This window comes from Dermochelys coriacea, chromosome 8 (assembly GCF_009764565.3).
Source record: "Dermochelys coriacea isolate rDerCor1 chromosome 8, rDerCor1.pri.v4, whole genome shotgun sequence".
NCBI lineage: Eukaryota > Metazoa > Chordata > Testudines > Dermochelyidae > Dermochelys > Dermochelys coriacea.
The window spans coordinates 76,773,912-76,797,128 of NC_050075.1; the positions used below are offsets into that span (position 1 = coordinate 76,773,912).

The 23,217-nt window shown below is 42.2% G+C and overlaps 1 protein-coding gene across 2 annotated transcripts in view; it reads right to left on the reverse strand.

Annotated features, from left to right (window-relative positions):
• Positions 1-658: 658 nt before the first annotated feature.
• Positions 659-23,217, reverse strand: part of ZNF326 (zinc finger protein 326) — a 37,189-nt gene continuing 14,630 nt past the window's right edge. Inside the window, exons 5-10 of one of the 2 annotated variants that reach the window (XM_038413116.2) lie at positions 19,012-19,126; positions 17,389-17,536; positions 15,315-15,414; positions 12,419-12,549; positions 10,802-10,897; positions 659-1,416 (exon numbers count right to left, since the gene is read on the reverse strand). In XM_038413116.2, coding sequence (XP_038269044.1) covers positions 1,225-1,416; positions 10,802-10,897; positions 12,419-12,549; positions 15,315-15,414; positions 17,389-17,536; positions 19,012-19,126 — 782 coding nt within the window. In that variant the 3' untranslated portion in view covers positions 659-1,224. Of the gene's footprint in view, positions 1,417-10,138; positions 10,677-10,801; positions 10,898-12,418; positions 12,550-15,314; positions 15,415-17,388; positions 17,537-19,011; positions 19,127-23,217 lie in introns of those variants that run through there. The other variant, XM_038413117.2, reaches the window with a different exon arrangement.

Here is a 23,217-nt window from a genome sequence, read left to right on the forward strand (position 1 = left end):
GCGGAAGCGGTATTGAAGGGGAAGTGGCAGGAGTCGACTCACCGCCATCCTCACAGCCAGGTAAGTCGACCTAAAATACGCCGACTTCAGCTACGCTATTCATGTAGCTGAAGTTGCATATCTTAGGTCAACCCCCCCCAGTGTAGACCAGGGCTTTGTTTCCACCACAACTACTTTCCTCCCTCCTCCCCCTAGCCCTTGCTCCTTTATCTCAACCCTCTCTGTTACATAAAAATGGCAGTGAAATAGCTACAAATTAAGTTTGTTAATGTGTTTTGATTAATCCAGTTCAAAAGAGGACTAGATCAAAGCATATTAAATGTTAAATGCACGTCACAAGGGTCCACAAGGACAGATATTCTACCTCCCAACTGGATAGAACTGTATGCAGAGTGTGCACAAGCACACACATACTCCCCATGTACACCTACAAAGCAGGTGGAAGCATGGAAGGCATATTGATAGGTGAGGACTGAAACTCTGAAGCATCAAACAATAAAGGGTGCTGTGTCAATCACTGAACTGCAAATGGAATAATAGGTTTGCAAATTGGGTTAGTGGGATTTATATTTGAATTTTTACTTGCAGACATTTCTTCACAACTACTGAAAAAAATTAATTTTTGCTAGTATTTAATTACAAAAAATAAGAACACAAATGTTTCTAAAACATTTTATTACTACAAACTGGTACATTTTATCACAAAAAGCTACAAGGCCTGTTTATAACATGTACACTACTATACAGTGTGCGATACACTCCAAAAAAATAACCACACTCACAGCACAATTTTTAAATTTATGCATCGTAGCCCTAAGGGGTAAATATTATGAGCTGCATAATGTATTATGTCACACTGCACTTGGAATATTTACCCTCAAACTACCTTTCTCAAGTGATTAGAACAAACACTAATAATATAGCCAATTTTCAACACCAAAAAAAGAAAAAGGAAGCTTAAAAAAATATACAACACAAAATGGTTTAATCAGCTCTAACAGTCTGGCTGCTATAAAAGCTCAACTAAAATGGTCTTAATGTCATTTTAAACAAATGGCAAACAGAAATTATATAAACAAGTTACTGCATAATGGAATGCATGCATAGGGTGGGGATGTTACACAAGTCTCATCTGTGATACTATTACAAAGTCTTGCATTTAGCCACTTTAGAACAGAAATAAAAAGCTGTTTTTCAACTTGAATTTTTTTCATTTTCATGCATTTAGTTATCTTCAGTTTGGTCAAGGGTGAAGTCAGTTTGTTCTTCTGTTTCTTCTTCTTCTTCCTCCTCTTCCTCTTCTTCTTCCTCTTCAGCAGGCTCATCAGCCTTGTCTTCTTCTTCTTCTTCTTCCTCCTCCTCCTCCCCTGCCTGCTGATCCTGAGATTGATCAGTAATTTCAAAAGGATTTTCACCCTAAAATAGAGAAATTACACTGTTCAAATATTTTGAAATCTAAGACATTAAAAATGAAACTTTAATTTTATTTAGCAGAAACATTCACTGTCAAGTCATGTAAGAGAAAAAACTGTTGAAATAATGCTGGAATTTGTTACACTATCTCTGGGGCAACACATGGAGATCAAAAAATGGATTTTTGAGGTTCATGATGAGATGCATCTAATTTTTATATTTTAAACAGACAACATGAGTATAAAGTGAGAAACAGAAGTACAAATCTCTAGATGTTAGAAATCATGATCTCAATATTTGAATCTAATGAAATCAGAACTGGCACTTAACAGTTGGAGCTGATGCACCCATGTGTTAGATATGCAGATAAAACTTCATCATCACTTCAGCATTAAACAACTCAATAGATAAAAGAGCATGCTTAAACTTTGCAAAAAAAGCAATTCTTCATGTAGCTCCAACAGTTTTGCTTCCTGGATTGAAGGGTGAATTTGAAAAAGCTGGTTTCCTTCTCCATCTCTTATTCACACTAAGGGCATGGCTACACTTGCAAGTTAGAGCACTTTAACGCAGCCCAGTGCGCTCTAACTCACAACGCATCTACACTGGCAAGGCATGTAGAGCGCTGCCGGTACTCCACCTTGGCGAGTGGAATAACGTTTGATGCACCCCCGCTGGAGCGCCACGGTGCCAGTGTGGATGCCCTGGTCTGTTAATGTGCTCTGATCGGCCTCCAGAAGTGTCCCACAATGCTTGTTCTAGCCATTCTGGTCATCACTTTGAACGCTACTGCCCTGCCCTCAGGTGACCAACCGTCAGACCTGCCCTTTAAATTCTCTGGGAATTTTGAAAATCCCCTTCCTGTTCGCTCAGCCAGGCGTGGAGTGTTCTCAGCGAATCTTTCCAGGTAACCATGCCTCATGTGCCAGGCGAGTCCCAGTATGGAGCAATGGCGAGGTGCTGGACCTCATCAGTGTTTGGGGGAGGAAGCTGTCCAGTCCCAGCTGCGCTCCAGTCGTAGAAATTACAATACCTTCGGGCAGATATCAAGGGACATGATGAAAAGGGGCCATGACCAGGATGCTCTGCAGTGCAGGGTTAAAGTGAAAGAGCTGCAGAATGCCTACCACAAAGCCCGTGAGGCAAACGCCGATCCAGTGCTGCACCCACGACCTGCCATTTTTACAAAGAGCTGGACGCGATACTTGGAGGCGACCCCACTTCCACTCCAAGTACCACCATGGACACTTCAGAGCACAGTCCAACAAGGCAGGAGGAGCAGCAGCAAAGTGGGAGCGAGGATGCTGAGGAGGAGGAAGACACCCCGGCATCCCTAGATGCATGCAGCCAGGAGCTGTTCTCAAGCCAGGAGGAAGGTGGCCGGTGCTTGGGGAAGGATAACCACCAGAAAAGGTTCCCAGTAAGCGGCTTTTATTTTGGGAAGGAAGTTATTTGGTGCAGGCTCTTGGGGCGAGGAGGGTTAGGGCTGCATGTATGCCTAGATGCAAGATAGGGTGCTGATAGTACTCTCTCACATTGTGGTAATCGGCCTCAGTGATCTCTTCAAAAGATCTCATCCAGAACTTGGGCAATGCGCTTGCGCAGGTTTCATGGGAGAGCCACTGTGGTCTTTATCCCAGTCAGGCTAACATGTCCACACTACTGTGCCATGAGGGGCGGGAGGACCATTGCTGCACCGAGGCAACCTGCATATGGGCCAGGGCAGAAGCTGCATTGTAGTAGAAGACCCTCCCTTGCTTCCCAGGTCACCCTCAGCAGCAAGGTATCTTCCAGGATGAACTCCTGTGGAAAATGTGGGAACAGTGTTCAGTATGGGGCCCCCTGCAGCTGTTGACTCTCCCCAAGGCACAGAAACCCAGAGGACAGTACAGCCATGAAAGAATCAGTCCCCCTTGACCTTGTGCTTACTCACCATTCTGGGACTCCTGGGGGTTGTGCGCACTTGCTTTGGGACAGGCAAATTATGAGATTGTGTAGACTATGCTCACCCTCCTTAAGTATGGGGAATCATTGCTCTGTCTGGCTTGAACAATGCTGCTCCTGTTAAGTGTTCCATTTTGCCTTTACAGATGCAACCTTGAGATCTCAGCCGTCCGTGTTATCACCGGCCGAGAGGCTGCAACAAATCAGGAAAAGGCCACACAGAAGCAAAGAGGACATGCTGCATGAAATCATGCAGAACTCCCTTAATAAAAATCAAAAACTGCAGGAGTGGCGGGAGAGTGAAAGGAGGGTCCGCCAGCAGAATGCGTATCGCTGGCACCAAAGCACAGAGCAGCTGATAAGCATCATGGAGCGCCAAGCGGACTTGATCCAGGTACTCGTAGCCATGCAGACAGAGCTCTACCACGTCCTCCTCCCTCCCCCGCAGCCCTCATCCCCAAACTCTTTCCCTTGTGTCCCATGTCACCTCCAACCCACTTTCCCCAACATCTGGGTTCTTACCGCCACCAGCTGCCTCCAATACCTGTAGCTTCACCACCCAGCCCTGAAAACTATGACCCTTACCCACAGCACTCAACCCCCATCACCATGCAGTGTAGTCATCCTCAAGTGCAGCACTCATTGCACAGCACTCCAAACAGCAAGGCTTGAGTACGATAACAGAACATACATAAATCTGTGATTGTACTGTTCCCCACCCCACCCTCTTGCCCTTTGTGTTTCCCAAGCAGCTGTGTTTCTTTTCAATAAATGCATTTTCTTTTCATTAAATAGATTTTTTTTGCTTTGAAAACATTCTTTATTATTGCATAACGTAAAAGATACCTTAGCCCAGGAAAGCAACAGGCACTGCAAGTCAGTGTATCATACGTAGCAAACAAATTCCTACTAACATTGGAACCACTGCACTCCACTCCTGTGCAGGGCACCAGACATTACTGGTGGCTTTCAGCCTCAAATTGCTCCCTCAAGGCATCCCTAATCCTTGCAGCCCCATGCTGGGCCCCTCTAATAGCCCTGCTCTCTGGCTGTTCAAAGTCAGCCTCCAGGTGTTGAACCTCCGAGTTCCATGACTCAGTGAAGCTTTCACCCTTCCCTTCACAAAAGTTATGGAGGGTACAGCACGCGGATATAACCATGGGGATGCTGTCATCATCCAGGTCCAGCTTCCCATACAGAGAGCACCAGCGGCCCTTTAAACGGCCAAAAGCACACTCCACAGTCATTCTGGACCGGCTCAGCCTGTTGTTGAACCACTCCTTGCTGCTGTCAAGGCTCCCTGTCCAGGGTTTCATGAGCCATTGCATTAAAGGGTAAGCGGGGTCTCCAAGGATCACAATGGACATTTCGGCTTCCCCATGGCGATATTCTGGTCTGGGAAAAAAGTCCCGGCTTGCAGCTTCATGAACAGGCTTGCGTTCTGAAGGATGTGTGCGTCATGCACCTTTCCAGGCCAGCCTGCGTTAATGTCAATGAAACGCCCACAGTTATCCACAAGTGCCTGGAGAACTATAGAGAAATACCCCTTGCGATTAACATACTCAGAAGCTAGGCGGATTAACGTACTCGGACTGATGCCATAATTGGAATATGCATGACATCTATCGCCCCTCTGCAGTTAGGGAAACCTATTTGTGCAAAGCCAGCCACAATGTCATGCACGTTACCCGGAGTCACGGTTCTTCTGAGCAGGATGCGATTAATGGCCGTGCAAACTTGCATCAACATGATTCCAACAGTCGACTTCCCCACTCCAAACTGGTTAGCAACCGATCGGTAGCTGTCTGGAGTTGCTAGCTTCCAGATTGCAATAGCCACCCTCTTCTCCACCATGAGGGCAGCTCTCAATCTCGTGTCCTTGCACTGCAGGGTGGGGGCGAGCTCCTCACACAGTCCCATAAAGTGGCTTTTCTCATCAGAAAGTTCTGCAGCCACTGCTCATCATCCCAGACTTGTATGACGATGTGATCCCAGCACTCAGTGCTCGTTTCCCGAGCCCAAAAGCAGCGTTCCACGGTGGTGAGCATGTCTGTGAATGTCACAAGCAATCTCATGTCGTATGCATTACTCGTGTCGATATTATCGTCTGAGTCTTCACTGTCACTTTGGATCTTAAGGAGTAACTCGACTGCCAAACGTGATGTGCTGGTGAGACTCGTCAGCATATTCCTCGGCAGTTCGGGCTCCACTCCCACAGACTGAAAGGGAAGACAGAGTGCGCAGTACAAAAAATGTTGAAAGATGGCGCCAATTATGGACAGAAGCAGAGGGGCTGCTGGGATGCAAACCGATGCGTCATGGGATGTTGAGACAGGACCCAGAATGCGCTGCACCCCCTATCCCTTCCCACAAGCCACAGCGCCAGAATGAGAAGAGGTGTTCCGTGGCTGCCCACAATGCACCGCTCCCAATGCCACTGCAAGTGCCGCAAATGTGAACGTGCCAGTGCACTTGCAGCTGTCAGTGTGTGCAGCGCTTTTCCTACTACGGTCTACGAAGGCTGATTTAACTCAAAGGACTCTACATTTGCAAGTGTAGCCATGCCCTAAGTCAGTCTATTCATTCTCAAGAAGACAATTCTATTTCAAAGGTGAACTGTAAGGCAAAATTAAAACTAAGTTAGACCCAGAATTATAAACCTTTTAATGGTCACTGAAATTGTCTGATCTGAAATTCACATTCTTGGTTATCCTTACTGAACCAGGAAGTAGCAAGGAGATTTCAGACAGGAGTTTATTTTAAATAGATTAGTCAAAACTTAATTTTCTCATAAATGCTCTCCCTGTTTAGTAGGGACATTCAATACAGAACATTTTTGTTTTGCTGTACACCTTTAAGAACTGTGTATTAAGAGTAAATAAAAACAATGGAATTGCAGAAGCTAGCTAATTAAAGCACAACTAGTTTTCCAAGAGTATTACTTAAAGGTGATCTGAAAAGGAAAAAAATATTGGGCTTCTGCCTTTTTTGCTTATGATGTGCAAGAAAGCCATGTAAGTTTGGAGTTTGTTTATTTTTAAGATGTTTTTCAAGCACCACGATGTTATTCAAGGTCGGCTTAGGAGGACTACAACACCAGACATGACTGGAACTTGATAACCTCAATATTTCTAAGGTTAAAAAAGCAACACTTAAATCTGGATTTATGCCCTCTTTTGAGATACAATACACAGCCTGAAAACAGAGGTTACTTACCTTACGGTAACTGGAGTTCAAGATGCTTTTGTCCACATGGATCCCAATGCAGACACATGTACCTATGGCATGCAAGTGTCCACTGGGGTTGTGAATTCACCCTGTGTACCTTTACGGATGGTTCTTACAGGAAAGGTATAAAGCAACCCAAACTTCCAGTCAGTTTTTTCACTAATTCAGAAACCCAGGTAAGAACTCTGTATCAGTGGGGAAGGTGGGTGCGTCCTGGGATCCATGTGGACAAAAACATCTTGAAGAACTCCAGTTACTGTAATATAAGTAACCTCTCTTTATCCACATGGATCCAACTACAGAACTAGCAATTATCCTTCAAGGAGGTGGGTGATAGAGTCCTATCTAAATGGCGACTGTAGAACAGCCCTACCTAACTTGGCATCTGATCTAGAACCTATCACAATGAAGCAGTGATTGGTAAACATACGAACAGAACTCCAAGTAGCTGCTCCACAAATTTCAGAAATAGGAAGCCCTCTGAAAGAAGCTACATATATCAACTGGATCCTAGAAGAGTGTATCCTAACTTGAGGGGGAACAGGTAGTTTATTCAAAATAGGAAATTTTAATGCAGTCTGTAACCTATTTATAGAGTCTGAGAGGATACAGTCTACCCCTCAAACTTACTACCAAAGCTACAAAAAAAAGTCGAGATGATTTACAAAAAGGTTTCGTTGTGAAAAGATAAAAGGGCATATCCCTAAGAACATCTAAGTGTATGGAGTTTAGTCTCCACAGAAGAGAGTCACGAGACTTAAGAAAAAATACCAGTAAGGAAAGAAACTGATTTACATGAAGTCCAAAACTACTTTTGGTAAAAATCTTGGATGTAGCCTGAGTGTAACTTTGTCCTTATGAAACAGCATATGGAGGGCCAGACATCAAAATTTGAATTTTGCTGACCTTGTGTGCTGAGGGGATGGCTACCAAAAACATCACTTTAAACAGAGAGGTGATAGAAAGAACATGACAAGTTCAAATGGAGGGTCCGTCAGACTTAAGAACCACGTGCAAGTCCCAGGTAGCAAATGGTTCCTTAATATTGGTGGAAATATATGAATTAAGCCTTTTAAAAACCTACGTAACATAGGGTGAAGGGAAAATCTAATGACCATCAACATATGGATTATATGCTGATCTGCAGCCAGATGGACCCTAACAGAGCTAACTAAAAACCCTGAGTGCTTTAAAGACAGTAAGTATTCCATAACATAATTAATTACAAACCCAAAGTAATGCATTATAAAATTTTATTTATTTTGGTCTTGATCATGTTTAGGCATCAATGAGGAGACAAAGAGTACCAATTAGTAACTGAATCTTTGCAGAATCCTACCGCAGAAATTAGGTTAGGTTTAACCAAAAGAAGACTGTGGGGGAGATGTGATTGCTCTCTATGAATACATCAGAGGGATAAATACCAGGGAAGGAGAGGCATTATTTAAGTTGAAGGTCCAACGTGGACACAAAAACAAATGGATATAAACTGGCTGTGAACAAGTTTAGGCTTGAAATTAGATGAAAGTTTCTAACCATCAGAGAAGTGAAGTTCTGAAACAGCCTTCCAAGGGGAGCAATAGGGGCAAAAAACCTAACTTGCTTCAAGACTGAGCTTGATAAGTTTATGAAAGGGATGGTATGATGAGACTGCCTACAATGGCATGTAGCTCAGGGATGGCCAACGTGAGCCAGAGAAGGACTCAAGTTGGCCACCCAACTCACAACCACAGGCAATCAGAAGGAACTGAGTGGCAGTTGGTGCTTCTCTGCCTTTTATACCCTTGCTATGAGAGGTGCAAACCTACACCGGTTGCCTGTGCGGCCCAAAGGGACACTTATGGCTAAAAGATTTCAGATTTATGAGCACACACCTATAGTGGGATCCGTGTATACAAATTCTCAAAGAAGTATAGTTTGTTTTTTAAATTCCTTTGCAGGTCAATTGTAGGTTGCTATTATGTCCAGGTACAATCACAACTTGTCTTTGGTAGTAGTGAAATGAATATTTAATAAATCAGTAAGTGTGAAGTGTATATAACTCAAAATTCCGAACCTTCTTTAAACTGTTGTATATGCTCAATCTTACCATCTGCAACTTCAGGGAAAGACATTTTAAACTATCAGCTTTAAGAACTAAATGCAAGAAAACCAGGAAATTCCAAGTATAGAAATGCACTTTTAAAGTCACCTATACAAATTTACCTCTATTCTCTTCTCTCCTCCTCACCCGCCACTACCTTAGCTTGAAGAAAGGGAGTACTTGTGGCACCTTAGAGACTAAAACTTATTTGAGCATAAGCTTTCGTGAGCTACAGCTCACTTCATCGGATGCATTCAGTGGAAAATACAGTGGGGAGATTTATATACACAGAGAACATGAAACAATGGGTTTTATCATACACTCTGTAAGGAGAGTGATCACTTAAGATGAGCTATTACCAGCGGGGCGGGGCGGGGCGGGGCGGGGGGGAGAGTGAGGAAGAAAACCTTTTGTGGTGATAATCAAGGTGGGCCATTTCAGGCAGTTGACAGGAACGTCTGAGGAACAGTGGGAGGAGGGGAGGGAATAACACGGGAGGGGGGGGGATGATGATCCTTCAGCACCCAATTAAAATCTCTCCAATCATCAATGATCTACAACCTATCCTGAAGGATGACCCATCACTCTCACAGATCTTGGGAGACAGGTCAGTCCTTGCTTACAGACAGCCCCCCTACCTGAAGTAAATACTCACCAGCAACCACACAACAGAACCACTAACCCAGGAACCTATCCTTGCAACAAAGCCTGTTGCCAACTCTGTCCACATATCTATTCAGGGGATACCATCATAGGGCCTAATCACATCAGCCACACTATCAGAGGCTCATTCACCTGCGCATCTACCGTCATATATGCCATCATGTGCCAGCAATGCCCCTCTGCCATGTACATTGGTCAAACTGGACAGTCTCTACGTAAAAGAATAAATGGACACAAATCAGATGTCAAGAATTATAACATTCAAAAACCAGTTGGAGAACACTTCAATCTCTCCGGTCACTCGATTACAGACCTGAGAGTGGCTATTCTTCAACAAAAAAACTTCAAAAACAGACTCCAACGAGAGACTGCTGAATTGGAATTAATTTGCAAACTGGATACAATTAACTTAGGCTTGAATAGAGACTGGGAGTGGATGGGTCATTACACAAAATAGAACTATTTCCCCATGTTATTCCCCCCCGCCACTGTTCCTCAGACGTTCTTGTCAACTGCCCGAAATGGCCCACCTTGATTATCACCACAAAAGGTTTTCTTCCTCACTCCACCCCCCTCCCCCCCCGCTGGTAATAGCTCATCTTAAGTGATCACTTTCCTTACAGTGTGTAAGATAAAACCCATTGTTTCATGATCTCTGTGTATATAAATCTCCCCACTGTATTTTCCACTGAATGCTTCCGATGAAGTGAGCTGTAGCTCACGCAAGCTTATGCTCAAATAAATGTGTTAGTCTCTAAGGTGCCACAAGTACTCCTTTTCTTTTTTCTAAGTTTATGGTGGCATAGACTACTATTGGCAATGCTGATTTATTTGGACACTGAAATAAACTATATCAGACTAGTCATTTTCTTCCGAAGCAAACACAAGTGGAATAATCAAGTGGTCTGTGGACATTCTAGCAATTTAGTATGACAGTTATGAGATGTGCAATGGAATCTTTGCATTTATGTTACTGATGAAGGAGAATATTTGGGCAAAAGGATTACTGCAGCTTTAATACCAAGTCACAGGATTTGCAACCTCTGCAAGAGTCAGGGTCATACATACTGTTATTTACTAATAAAGCATCAACAATGCACCTAATTTACAAACTCAACATGAGTCTCTGCTTAAAAAGTAAAAAGGACACACAAGACTGGATAAACAAGGACACCCAAAAATGGGAATACAAAAGGATTACAAAAAAAACAACAAAACCAAAAAAAAACCACCATGTTAATAGCCGACTTATTAGCATCACAACATTTTTGTAAGGTACTTAAAAGAGGGTAGAGAGGTGGCTCAGTGAATCAAGACGGGAGGGTATTCCATGGATTGGGGTGGTCTGTAAGAAGGCAGAGGAGACAAACATGCACTGAGATTAGCATCAATGGGGAATGTAGAGGGAACAGGGTGACACCATAAACAAGATCAGAGATGACAGTATCATTTTTTCCATTCATATCTTACCTTGACATACAGCTCATATCGTGCCTTCACTATTGGGTTATTCAAGATGCTGGTAGCAGTCAGTACACTCTCCCTTTTTATTTGTTCTCTGTAGGCCTATGAAATGGATTTAATTGTAACTATTACAAACCTGATCTATTTAAATAGTTATGTGATACAAATTTAATTCATGCTCTATTGGTTAAGGCTGTTACACATTTACTTGTCAAAGCAGGAAACACTAAATCTTGGCATAAAAGGTCTAACCTACACAATAAATGAAATAAGAGGAACTGGGTACAATACAGCTGTATCTGTATGTGGGCGAGTGGACTGGCCCATGGCTTTAGCCTTGTCTAGGGACACAGTTAAGCCCTCATCTACATTACAAACTGCAACCATGTAACTGGTTTCTCTGAATGTATTTAATGCACATTTAAACTTACATTGGCCGCTAATGCAAAAAAGTTCTCTGACTTACCATCTTCATATCAGAGCAGACTGCCTTGCATATCATTTTCTATAATTTATTATAATTATTAAAAATACACAAAATCTCAGTAACTGTATAATGGACAAGGAATGGCCAAACTACTGCAGATTTATATTATTCTCCAAGCCGCGCTCACCAGCTACCACCATTTTTCCAGTCATGTTCCTCTTTCAACCAATCACCTTACTAGATTAGCTAAATTAAAAATGCAGCATTTTAAATTGCAATGGAAATTTTGTTTCTGTATATCACTACTGCTTCTCAACTGTTCTAATTCTTTCTATATAAGACTTTTCCTTCTGATTAAAAAAGTGCTTAACAATCAGAACACACACCTTGGCTTTAAACATCAGTGAGGTGGCATGCGTATGTCTATATGCGTATGTCTATATACCTGCAGAGGAAATGATGGCAGCAGCACCACCCAAAATATATGAATTTAGGCCTTGCACTAGGTATACATTAAAGTCTGATACAGACAGGAAAGGACAATGAATTATTGCAATATCACTATAAATAATTACCTAAATCAATCCTCTAAACTCCTGTTTATAGACTTAAATAACTATTGTTCCAGCAATTTCTTTTAGTTATCTCATGCATTCAACCAAGAACAGTATTTAGTACTAATTAATATTTAATGCAGTAAGTTTTCTTACTAGATTCAATTTCTAATAGAGCGAGGAATTTGACAGACAAGTATGTCACCACTGATTTTCTTTTGATCCTTATTGGCAGCCATAAAGCACATTATTAATGTATACACTGTTACTGGAAAGTTGAACCTTCGTAAACCATTACTTTTACTAGAAAACTAGCATATCAGAGTGTATATTCATTAGTCAGAATATAAATCTCTCATCAAATCACAACTTAAAATGACTGTTCCATTTAGTAACATAAACCTAAATCTTACACTGAATCACAAGAAAACTATAAAACCCAATAGCAACAGATCACAACATAAGCCGTCTACTTGATAAGAGGGCTGAATTTATTGCTCCTCATTAGATGCCCAATATCAAAACATAGGATTCTAAAGTTAAAAAGGAAACCTGCATTCTATTTTCTGTTCAGATTAGACTGTACCTTCAGCAATTCACAGAACAAGTAATTACAAACATTTATAAAATACTAAATCTTACTTGTTTTCCCTTTGTGTGATCAGGAGATTTTAAGTGCTGTTGAACAGAACTGTGTAGTGCGGGAACATACACACTGCAAGCACTGCAGTGAACAGTCTCAACTTTCATCATGTGGTCATCAGCAGTAACGCCTAGCAAAGAAAACAAGACATTACCACAATTATGAGGCTCTATTGTCTATATCAGTTGTCTCCAAAGTGGGGTGCACAAGACGATCAATCGGGGGGCGCAGCAGGAGGAGCGCCGCCCTGGAGAGAAAAAAAGGGGGGGGCGGGGGCAGCCCTGAGTCCTCCAGCCCGTGGAGGAGCAGGGGCAGCCATGCAGCCAGCGGCCGGAAAGAAGCGGCACTTTCCCCTTCAAAACTGGCGGGAGAGAAGCGGTGCTTTGAATGGGAAAGCGCCACTTCTCTCCAGCCACTGGCTGCGCGGCTGCCCCTGCTCCTCCTGAGTCCTCCGGCCCGTGTTCGCAGGGCCGCATTCCGAAAGGGGCTTTAGAGCTGCAGGCAAGGGCCCCCTTAGCCCAGGGCCCTGAAGCCCATGCGTTCTGGGTGGCCCTGCCTGCTGGGGGGGGCAGCTCCCAGTATCGTGGACATGGGGGTGGTGCTGCGCTGCGCAGAGCCACCTGCACATCCCCTGCACCAAACAGGGGCTGCCCCAAGTAAGTGTTCTGCACCTCCTGCCTGCCCCAGCCCTGAGCCTCCTCCCACAGCCCCACCCTGAGCGCCCTCCCACACCCTAACTCCCTCCCAGACCCCGCACCCCACCCTGAATGCCCGCTGTATCACAAAGTGTTAAACCAAGATTTTCAAAAATAATAAAGCATATTCAATCACATTGCTCTCACTAAAAACCACCTGCCCGGGGGCCTTAAGTGGTCCTGAGCCTTCAGAATTGCAAGCGAAGGCTCACCTGACCTTGACAGAGTCAGAGAGGGGTCTCTCCTTTTAGGAGTAGACCTGGATGGGGATCTGTCCTTGTATCAATGAGTGCGTCCTTCCTGTGAAAAGCCATGGTGACAATACCTTGGGCTTAGCAGCTCTAGGCTCCACTCTCAAGCTCATCCTTAGAGAGTTACTGCTCGTCGGTTAAGGTCAACGTACAGGGGAGTCTCCCTTGCCTGAATCCAAGTGAGATCTCATGGCTTTCTCCATAAGGTGCTTCCCAAGCTGAACATCATGAACTTCACATATTCATGGGGGAAACAAATTGTAAATACTGCACTTTGCTGAGATATGCATCTTACCCAGACAGTAGTGGCAGCACTGGTGCTAACTGCTCATGGAGAAAGAGCGAGACCAAGATATGCAATTCTTGAATCCTGGGACACCAGGCCTAGTCGCAGTCCACAGGGAGGGACTCCCCACAATGGGAAAAACTAAGCCAAACTAACTATATTATCACAAAACTTTAACTATGCTAAATATTAAAACTATTTACAATATATATTTACAGGCTGATGAGAAAGAAGCTGGGGAAAACTGTGGACCCAGAGGATTCTGAGTCAGGCCATGTAGTAGTAAGAAGGAACGGGACAAGTGTCAGTCTGCACTGCCTCTTATGCCCTCAGTCTGCAGCACAAGGACAGCAACTGCACACGTGAAGGCCACCAGACACTGCTTACTAAGGATTTCCAGACTCGGGCACACGGCATGCATTGGTACCCATGTGTGGAATACACATACGGACCAGCAAAGAAGAACCTAATTTTATTTAGGGTACTTAGATATTTTTAAAGTAAAAACAAAATACAAAAAAAACCCCAAGTATTTTCTATAGGACTGATCCTATTGTAGTAGTATGAATTGCCACTCTGCCCTACTTAAGGACATATGAATTTTTTTCCCCCCGGACAGGAAAAGTTGCAGGACTCAAATTCTACTTAAAAACTTACAATATTTGCATTCAAGGTTTTCTGTTAACAAGCTAACATGAAAAGGTTTTCACACACACACACACACACGAATTTAAGGGGAGTACTTTTTAGAACTGCTGTAAATAGTTTAATTTAACTATTTAACATGTTTTATAGTACACTGTATTTTACACCGCATTTAGCGGATATGACATCCACTGGACTAAAGGTCTAAGGGCTTGCTTTACACATGAAGCGTGTGAATCTTTGATCCAGTGGATGTCTTATCTAATAAGTGCTATGCTAATTAACACAAGACCAAGATCAAGGATAAGATCCTGGCCACTATATGCTCTATAAAAGGGTCAGAGTAGAATGAGAGAGGATTCTTCTTAGTGCACACACTCTGGAAAACAGCCACAATACTGCCTCCTGAAAACCACTTGTAAGACCCTAGCACAGAAGCTCCACCTGGACAGAGAGGGGTGTTGGGGCAGGGATGCTTACACAGTTCTGCAGCTCATAAGGCAGGGAGGATACTGTCATTCAGAAAAGTCTCTAGGGTTAAGTTACACCAAGAGCTTCTCCAGCCCCTAGGACAGCCCCAGAATGGCTACAACAGTGGCTTAAAAGTCATTTTAGCCCCACCACCGCCCCGAGTTGCGAGTTTAGTGCTGCACTTCTTAAAGGCCCAGAACAGAATCTCATCCCAAAATAGGAAGGGTGTGGAAAAAGTGATATGTAATCCGACTCAAAATCTTAGTAGTAAAACCTATTTTTGGAAAGTTTTGAGACCTTTAACACTACAGATGCACTGGAGACCAGAATTGTAGAACTAAAAGGAGGAGACTTGCCTTTGGAGTAAACAGCTTTAAAGAGAGTCTGAAGAGTCCAACAGATTTTATAAAGTGCACTGGAACTGATTTTAATCCAAACATCAGATCAGATTGTTCAAATGAGAATAAAATGAAATGAAATGAAAAGAAAAAAAAAAAGACATGGATATTCCCAAAACATGCACTTTCACATGGAGTCTGTTACTTGCCTTCCATTACATCTTTTTCAACAACTTGGACATTTTCAGTTTGGTTGTTGGTCTGCTGCTTGCGCATAGCTGTCTTCTTGAATTTATTCACCATACACTCCTTGAATGCAGGAAACAGAACATCAATTTTAAATGACTGACGTATTTCTCCACCTACATAACACCCCAAATCAGAAACATTCTAAATTTTGAAAGTTACCCAGCTCTTTCTATTCTTGATTATTAGATTTGTTTGTATCGACTATTATTAGTTCCAAGGGAATTTTCTGGCATAATGACTAACAAAGACATTCAAAGCTATTAACTTCAATAACGGCTTATTTTGTTACCTAGCTGTGAAGCAATGCTACTTTTCAAAAATTCTGAACTTGCCTTTCAGTAGCGTTTACTGTGAACAACCCTCTTCCTAAGTGAAATGATCTAATGAAAAATCAAGTACATGTTTTGAAGACGATAAATGGTACAATTTAATTTAAACTCCAATATGCAAGTGACCTACAAATCAAGATAGTTTAGATATATTCAAGTTGGCAAGGCCTGACAAAATTCATCCACAGGTCTTTAAGGAACTAGCTGAAGCAATCTCAGAACCATTAACAATTATCTGCAAGAAATCATGGAAGACAGGTGACGTCCCACAGCACTGGAGAAGGACAAATATAGTACCTATCTTCAAAATGGGGAACAGATGACCCAACGAATTATAGACCAGTCAGCCTAACTTTGATACCTGGAAAGATACTGGAACAAGTTATTGAACAATTAATATGTAAAACCTACACAACAATAGGGTTATATAGAATAACCAATATGGATTTGTCAAGGACAAATCCAGTCAAGCCAACATAGGTTACTGTCAGGGTTACTGTCCTAGTGGGTAGAGGGGAGGACTAGATGAGATGTATCCGATTTTAGTAAGGCTTCTGAAACAGTCCCACTTGACATTCTCATAAGCAAATTAAGGAAATGCGATAAAAGGTTTAGAAAGCCTGACCTATGGAGAAAGGTTAAAAAAAACCTGGGCACATTTAGTCTTGAAAAAAGAAAAATATGGGGGATCTGAAAACAGACTTCAAATATTTTAAGGGCTGGTTATAGCTTATGTCTACACTTACAACAATACGTAAAGTATAGGCACTACATATGTAGCTACATGCGACAGTGAAAGGCAGGTTTACAGATATACACAGCAAGGAAAGGCTCCAGCAGCCCTCCCCAACCCACCAACAAAGCCTTTCCCTGCTGCCTCCTCCTTTCCTCACTACCTTCCTTTTTCCCTCCCCCTGCCACCACCAGAGCCTTTCCCCACTACCACCCCGCTCCCTTCCCCTCCCACCACCTGTCTTTCCCTACCTCCCCTCTCCTCTCCAGCCACCAGAGCCTTTTCCCCACTATCTCTCCTGCTCCCTCCCACTCCCACCACCAGAGCCTTTCCCCACTGCCTCCCCTGCTCCCTTCCCCCACACCATCAGAGCCTTTCTCTGCTCCTTCCCCCGCCCCTGCCAGAGCCTTTCCCCACTGCCTCCTCTCCTCCACCATGGGAAAAGGCTTTGGCAGTGGGGAGGCAGCTGGGCACTACACTACTAAAAACTGCAGTGCAGACATGGGAGGCACGGCTTCAGCATGTAGCGAGCCATGTAGGATATATACCCTAGGGGTTCAGGGCACTTAATCTATTCTACTTAAGCCATGCCTCACTGTATACACTGTATTTATACTGGTGCTAGCTTTGCATGCCATGACTGAACTCTACACGCCACCATCAGTGCACCTATAAAGAGGACCATAATTAATTGTTCTCCATGTCCACTGAAGACAGGACAAGAAGAGCAAGCAGAGAGATTTAGGTCAGATGTTAAGAAAAATGTTCTAACTGTAAGGGTAGTTAAATTCTGGAATAGCCTTAGGTTGTAGAAGACTCACTGGAGGCTTTCAAGAACAGGTTGGACTAACATCTGTCAATGATGGTCTGGGTTTACCTGGTCATGCCTCAGCACATGAGGCTGTACTAGATGATCTCTTGGGGTTCCTTCCAGCCCTACATTTCTATGATTCTATGAACATAATGACTTACGTGCAGAAATTCCATCACTACTTTGTCAAATTTGGTTTGCTTCTGAATATGATCCAATGTTTCCTGGTGAGCAGCACTTTCCAAATGAGCTTCAATGTCTTTCTCTTCAAAGGTTCGAAATTTACAAAATGAGCAAGTGAATGCCATTCTAGCAGGAGAAACACGTATGTTAAAGGTGTTACCCTTCAATAAGTTTCTGTTTATTTTTTTAAGTCAGTGTTTTTCAAGAATTACCTACATGGCTTATGTGGGGACATGTTAAATCCAGTCACCTGTGGCAAGTAGGAAAGCTTTCCCTAATAAGTGTAGAACATTAAGCCAACTTTTTCTATAATTTTTATTAAATGACATTTACACAAAAGAAAGCTAAATTTGCAGTGCTATGGTTCTGAAGGTAAGGGCCAAAAGTGAGCCAAATACACACCCAGCTAGTGATGTCTATTTGAATTTTCAAATAGGCATGTACTGAACTGTTACTCAACATTTTGTTAACTGCAGAATGAAACAGCTTGGTTAATTTTATTGCTGATATTCAAAAACATTTAGTGTTTAGCAATAGTGAATCTGTAAAGTTTGTCAATCTCATATTGGTGGGGAAAGGTACAAACAGCAGGAACAGGAAAGAGGATCAAAAAAATGGAGACTGTTTGAGGAACAGATGTAACTCGAGAGCTCTTCTTTCCCTCCACCCATATAATACGTAATCCTATATAATCACAAAAAGAAAAGGAGTACTTGTGGCACCTTAGAGACTAACAAATTTATTAGAGCATAAGCTTTCGTGAGCTACAGCTCACTTCATCGGATGCATCCGATGAAGTGAGCTGTAGCTCACGAAAGCTTATGCTCTAATAAATTTGTTAGTCTCTAAGGTGCCACAAGTACTCCTTTTCTTTTTGCGAATACAGACTAACACGGCTGCTACTCTGAAACCTATATAATCACAAGACTACCAAAAAAAAAACCAAAAACAAAAAACCCACTTTAGGATGAGATCACATCAGGGAGATCTCAATTTATTTTTACTACAAAGTTGAAGTCTTACATCAAAATTCCCCTTGCACTCTGGAGAGTTTGAGATCACGGTATAATCTTAATGAAACCATTTTCCTGGGGCACAGTTTAGTGGAATATACTTGAAATTGAATATTCCTCTTATTTACAAAAGTATTGCCTTTTTGTGTGAAAATCAGGTCTCCCACATAATTTGTAATGCTTAAAATGGAGACACATGAAACACAGAATAAGATCAATTCCTATCCTGAGGAGCTTAGGAAGGATAGCAGGAATATCCTTTCAGCATGTAGATTCATCTAATTGTACTATAAACATATGGCATAGTACTGGAAGATGGTACCACTGTAAGAGATGATTATTTGAACATCTCATGAGCTTAGTGGTGTGCACTAATATATTTTCAGAAATATTAATGCTACTATATCTCAAAATGTTTCAAGTACTCTAGTTGAGCAATCTCCTCTCCTCCAAGACAAACTTTTTTTTAAAAACACTGTTGTATACCTAGGACCCTTTGATGTATTCCTCTATAGAGAGTACTGGTACCAGCAAAAGGTGCTAGGGAATGATGATAGATGTTAAACAGAAAACAACAACAGCACAAACCTGTATCCATCACCATATTTTTCACTGTTTTTCTCCCTTCTACGCCTCTGTTTCTCTCTTCTTGCCTCAATTCGGCGTTTTTCCTCCTCTTCACTTTTGACCTCTGGTTTTGTACCTTAACACATAGTGAATTGGGTTAAACACTTTATATCTCCAAAATCCAGAGTGTACAAAGTGTAATGCTTGACTTCCCCTACTTTCACAACCATCTTTTCTAGTCCCAAAATGTGAAATAAATTCAAGTCATAGTGTTTCAATGGCATCTGTAAGTTTTGGGTATTTTTAATTTAAAAAAAAATATCAGTAAACATTAATATTTCAATGCAAGTTTAGTGGCTAAGGGCCTGAATTAAACTCTCAAAAGTGAGGAAATTCAGAGTTAAAGCCAACCCAACCCCATTTTGCCTAGATACTAAAGGCATTTCCAAGTAAGTGACCAGGAGGGACACTGGAAAAATCGCAATTATCCAAACACCCCACAATTTTAGTGTTTCATTGCAATATCTGCAGTTGCATAAAACATAATTTATTAAAATGAAATCAGTCTCTAGCCACCCTTTTTGTTGTGAAGAAAGCTTATACAACGGAAACGAATACAAAGATGATCTACAATGAAAAAAGACAATTGTTAATGTTTCTTTTTGATTTATGATGTATGGGCAGTGAATATCAAATTTGAAATCCTCCTACACACACTTCTGGCTTCTACATTCAAGATAAATAATAGAGTTTCCTGGTTTTTGCTAGAGGACTAGAGTAGTGGAGAATCAATTTTCTTAGCAGGGATAGTAGAATCTTAAAGAAATTCTGTCAAGTGTTTCTCAAGCATTTGAGTAAGAATACGTTTACAAGTAACTAAGTTTTAAAATGTCTGACTAAAAATCCCTTCCTTTCTTAACTGCTCAGTTTTCAGTCTTTTATTAATCACAATAGTTCTATATTTCTGCTCTAGAATTCTATGAACATGTGTTAAAAAAAATTCAGACCACCGTTCACAAGAAGTAAGGTGGTATAATTTGATTTTCTTTCTGCAGGTCAACTTTAAAGAAAGGTCATTTCCCCTGAAACGTGTGTCCAGCCAAACAATAGCAGAAAATGTGTACACACTCCCATGACAAACTCATCTCAGTGAAGAGAATTTAAAAAGCTAGCTGGGACCAGAAGTAGTATTGTGTTCAAAACATTCATAATTACTTTAGAAGAGCTGTGCTTCCCTATTGGACTCCAAAGACTTTTTGTATTTTATTTTGTGGAATAGACTCTTCACCCTTCATGTAGGGCCTGAATACTACTCTGCTCCTGCGGGAAAGACAGTATCCTCCCTGCACATCATATTTTTTTTTTTAAACATTTCCCAATAAAGCCCTCCAGAGTTAAAATTTTCAATGCAGCACCTTACCTTCAACCCAGAAAATGAGCAAAGGATTCCTTCTTTAACTGCTGCATAAATCATCTGGTATGGACTTTTGTGGAGTGAAATGGCCTGAGCTGCTTACCCTCAAGATCAGTAGATACCTTTAAAATGCCCAGCCTCTACCAGACCAGGGGAATGGAAGCCTGAGTCCAGATATGGACTTGTGTCTCCCACTTTCCTGCATGACATTGCATTCATTTTAAAAGCTGCATAAATTTTCACATGCATTTGCTAAAGTGACATTATTGATGGATCTATAGATTTGCAATGTTTCATACAGACTTCATTGGAAAAGCACACCTGCAAAATAGGTGAACTAGCAGTCCATTCTTCACAATTTACTATTTAAAGTTAATGATTTGCATTTTTTTTTTTACAATTACTGAGTGAAAGTCTCAGAAACTGTTCTGCAGCTTTCAGTTGGTCTTGTAAGCAGAGTAACCACACAAACAAAAAGGTGTGTTACAGTTTAATGGAAAGACCATTACAGAGCATCTTATAGGCATCAATATTTTTCTATCTTTACCCCAAACAGACAGTTTCCACAATACTGGAAAGAAAGTCATGAAAATTGCAAAGTACCATTTTGAAGTAAACCTCCATACTGTGTAAATTATTTTCAATTACGTTGTTACACACCTTTTAATTTCAAAACTTCACAATTCCTGCTAAGAGCACTCTCCAGATTATGTCCCAATGATTTGTATTTTGCCACACAGAAAATTAAATGGTATTTCCCACCCTCCCCATAACCTTAGGGCAGGCAGACTAAGGGCCTATCTTCAACATGCAGCAGTGTGTGCTATGGGTGTACGAATTCTAAAGCACACCATGATACGCACTAACTGGCCCATATAGACCCTGCTGGTGCATATTAAAAGTCTGTGCACAAAGCACCAATGAGCACCAATAGGCTCCACATTGGGCAGTTAGTGTGCAGCACATTGGTGTGCTTCAGAATTCATACCCCCAGAGCGCACATTGCCACACAATGTAGACAAGCCCTCAAACTCCATTCTGAGAAGCACTGTCCTCCAGTACTTTAGGAAGTGCATTAAGCCATTTCAATATGCTACTAGTCTACAAAGATCAGGGGGAAAATAAGACATGTTCTGGACATGGCTTTATCCTGAGGGGATCTGCCAAGGCGAAGGTACCTCTCAACAAGATGAACACCACTATAAGGCAGTGAGTGAAGAAGTGGATGTTTCTTCCCGAGACGGCCAGTAATGAACTGATGTACATCCCGCACAAGCAGGGTGGCACCAACATCCCTCGAATAGGTGATCTGTGTGATGTTGCAATGATTACTCATGCATTCCACCTTCTAACATGCACAGACACACGAGAAACATTGTGGAGAGTGCTATGCATGATGTCATCAGGAAACGAATCGCCAGGCCCCACTCCAACCAATATGTCACCACCCAGCTCCCTGGAAGGCAAATTTGGACGAGATGGGGGGAGACTTTGCTTCACTTTGGACTTGTGCCCACAATGTTATGCGACAGCTGGAGAAAAGAGTCAGCTACCACTGAACATGGTTTGAGGAACATCAGGAGCTGGAAGAGCTAGAACTATGCTGGAGACGACCCTGAAGGATGCCAACCATTGGCAGTATGTGGAAAAACCTGAGACGGAAGGCCTTTGAGGTGACATGCAAGTGGGACACCAGCAACCACTTCCTCCCTAGGGGCAGTTTCACCCCATTTGCTGACTGGAGATTAATTCACAGGGCCCGGCTCAACTGTGTCCCGCTGAACAGAACTGTCCGCCATAGGAATCAAAACAAGCAATGCAAAAAGTGCAGCTATGCCAATGAGACGCTATCCCACGACTTCTGTAGCTGCTAGACCCATTCCAGAGCCTATCAGCTGTGCCACGTCATCCAAGATCGCCTAGTCAAAGTCATCCTGCCACCCATGGGAAAGGTTGGCATGAACTCCACTATCCCTGGAATGAACAGTCAACTGCGACCGAACATCATCACCACCACCACCACTAAAGAGGAACATAAGACGACTGTCATGGTGGACATCACAGTTCCCTTTGAGAACAGGACCCCGGCCTTCTGCGACGCCTGAGCTCAAAAAGTAGAGAAATATGCCCCTCTGGCAGACGCCTTGAGAGCTAGGGATACGTAGTTCAAATACAGCTCTGATCACTGGAAGTCTGGATGCATGGGACCCAGTAACGAGCAAGTGCTGCGAGAATCTGGAATCGATCAGCGCTATGCTCGGATGATGTGGCAACTTACAGTGTCGGACACCATCGGGTGGTCAAGGGACATCTATTTAGAACATCTCACCAGATATAAGCAACATCAGGAAAGATGAGCTGGAGTGCCGCTGAGTAGTGAAGTCAGGAAAGTAACTGAAATACTTCTCTGACGGATTGTATTTACTGAAGGACAACCTATCCTAAATTATTGAGGGACAATCTACACTCATTGCTACATTTGTTTCCCACAAGCTACTCTTAGTATAACTTTTTATGAGTGATGTACCCGAATATTTGGATGCCAGTATTTTAACTGTACCATTAAATGCATTAACCTTAATTTGGGATACTCTAGATTATGTACTATATGTATTTTATGGCTTTTAAACCAAACTTCGTATTTTCAGATAATGTAAGCATTATACCCAGATGTATAGAAACTCTTTCCTTAACTTGTGTATTAGATAATTTTAATTAATTAATTTAATCAAAAATTAAATCTGCCTCTTTATAAGGGGGGTGGGAAGAAGAGTAACTGTGCAGGGCTCTGGAGGAAAAGACTGAGGCAGATA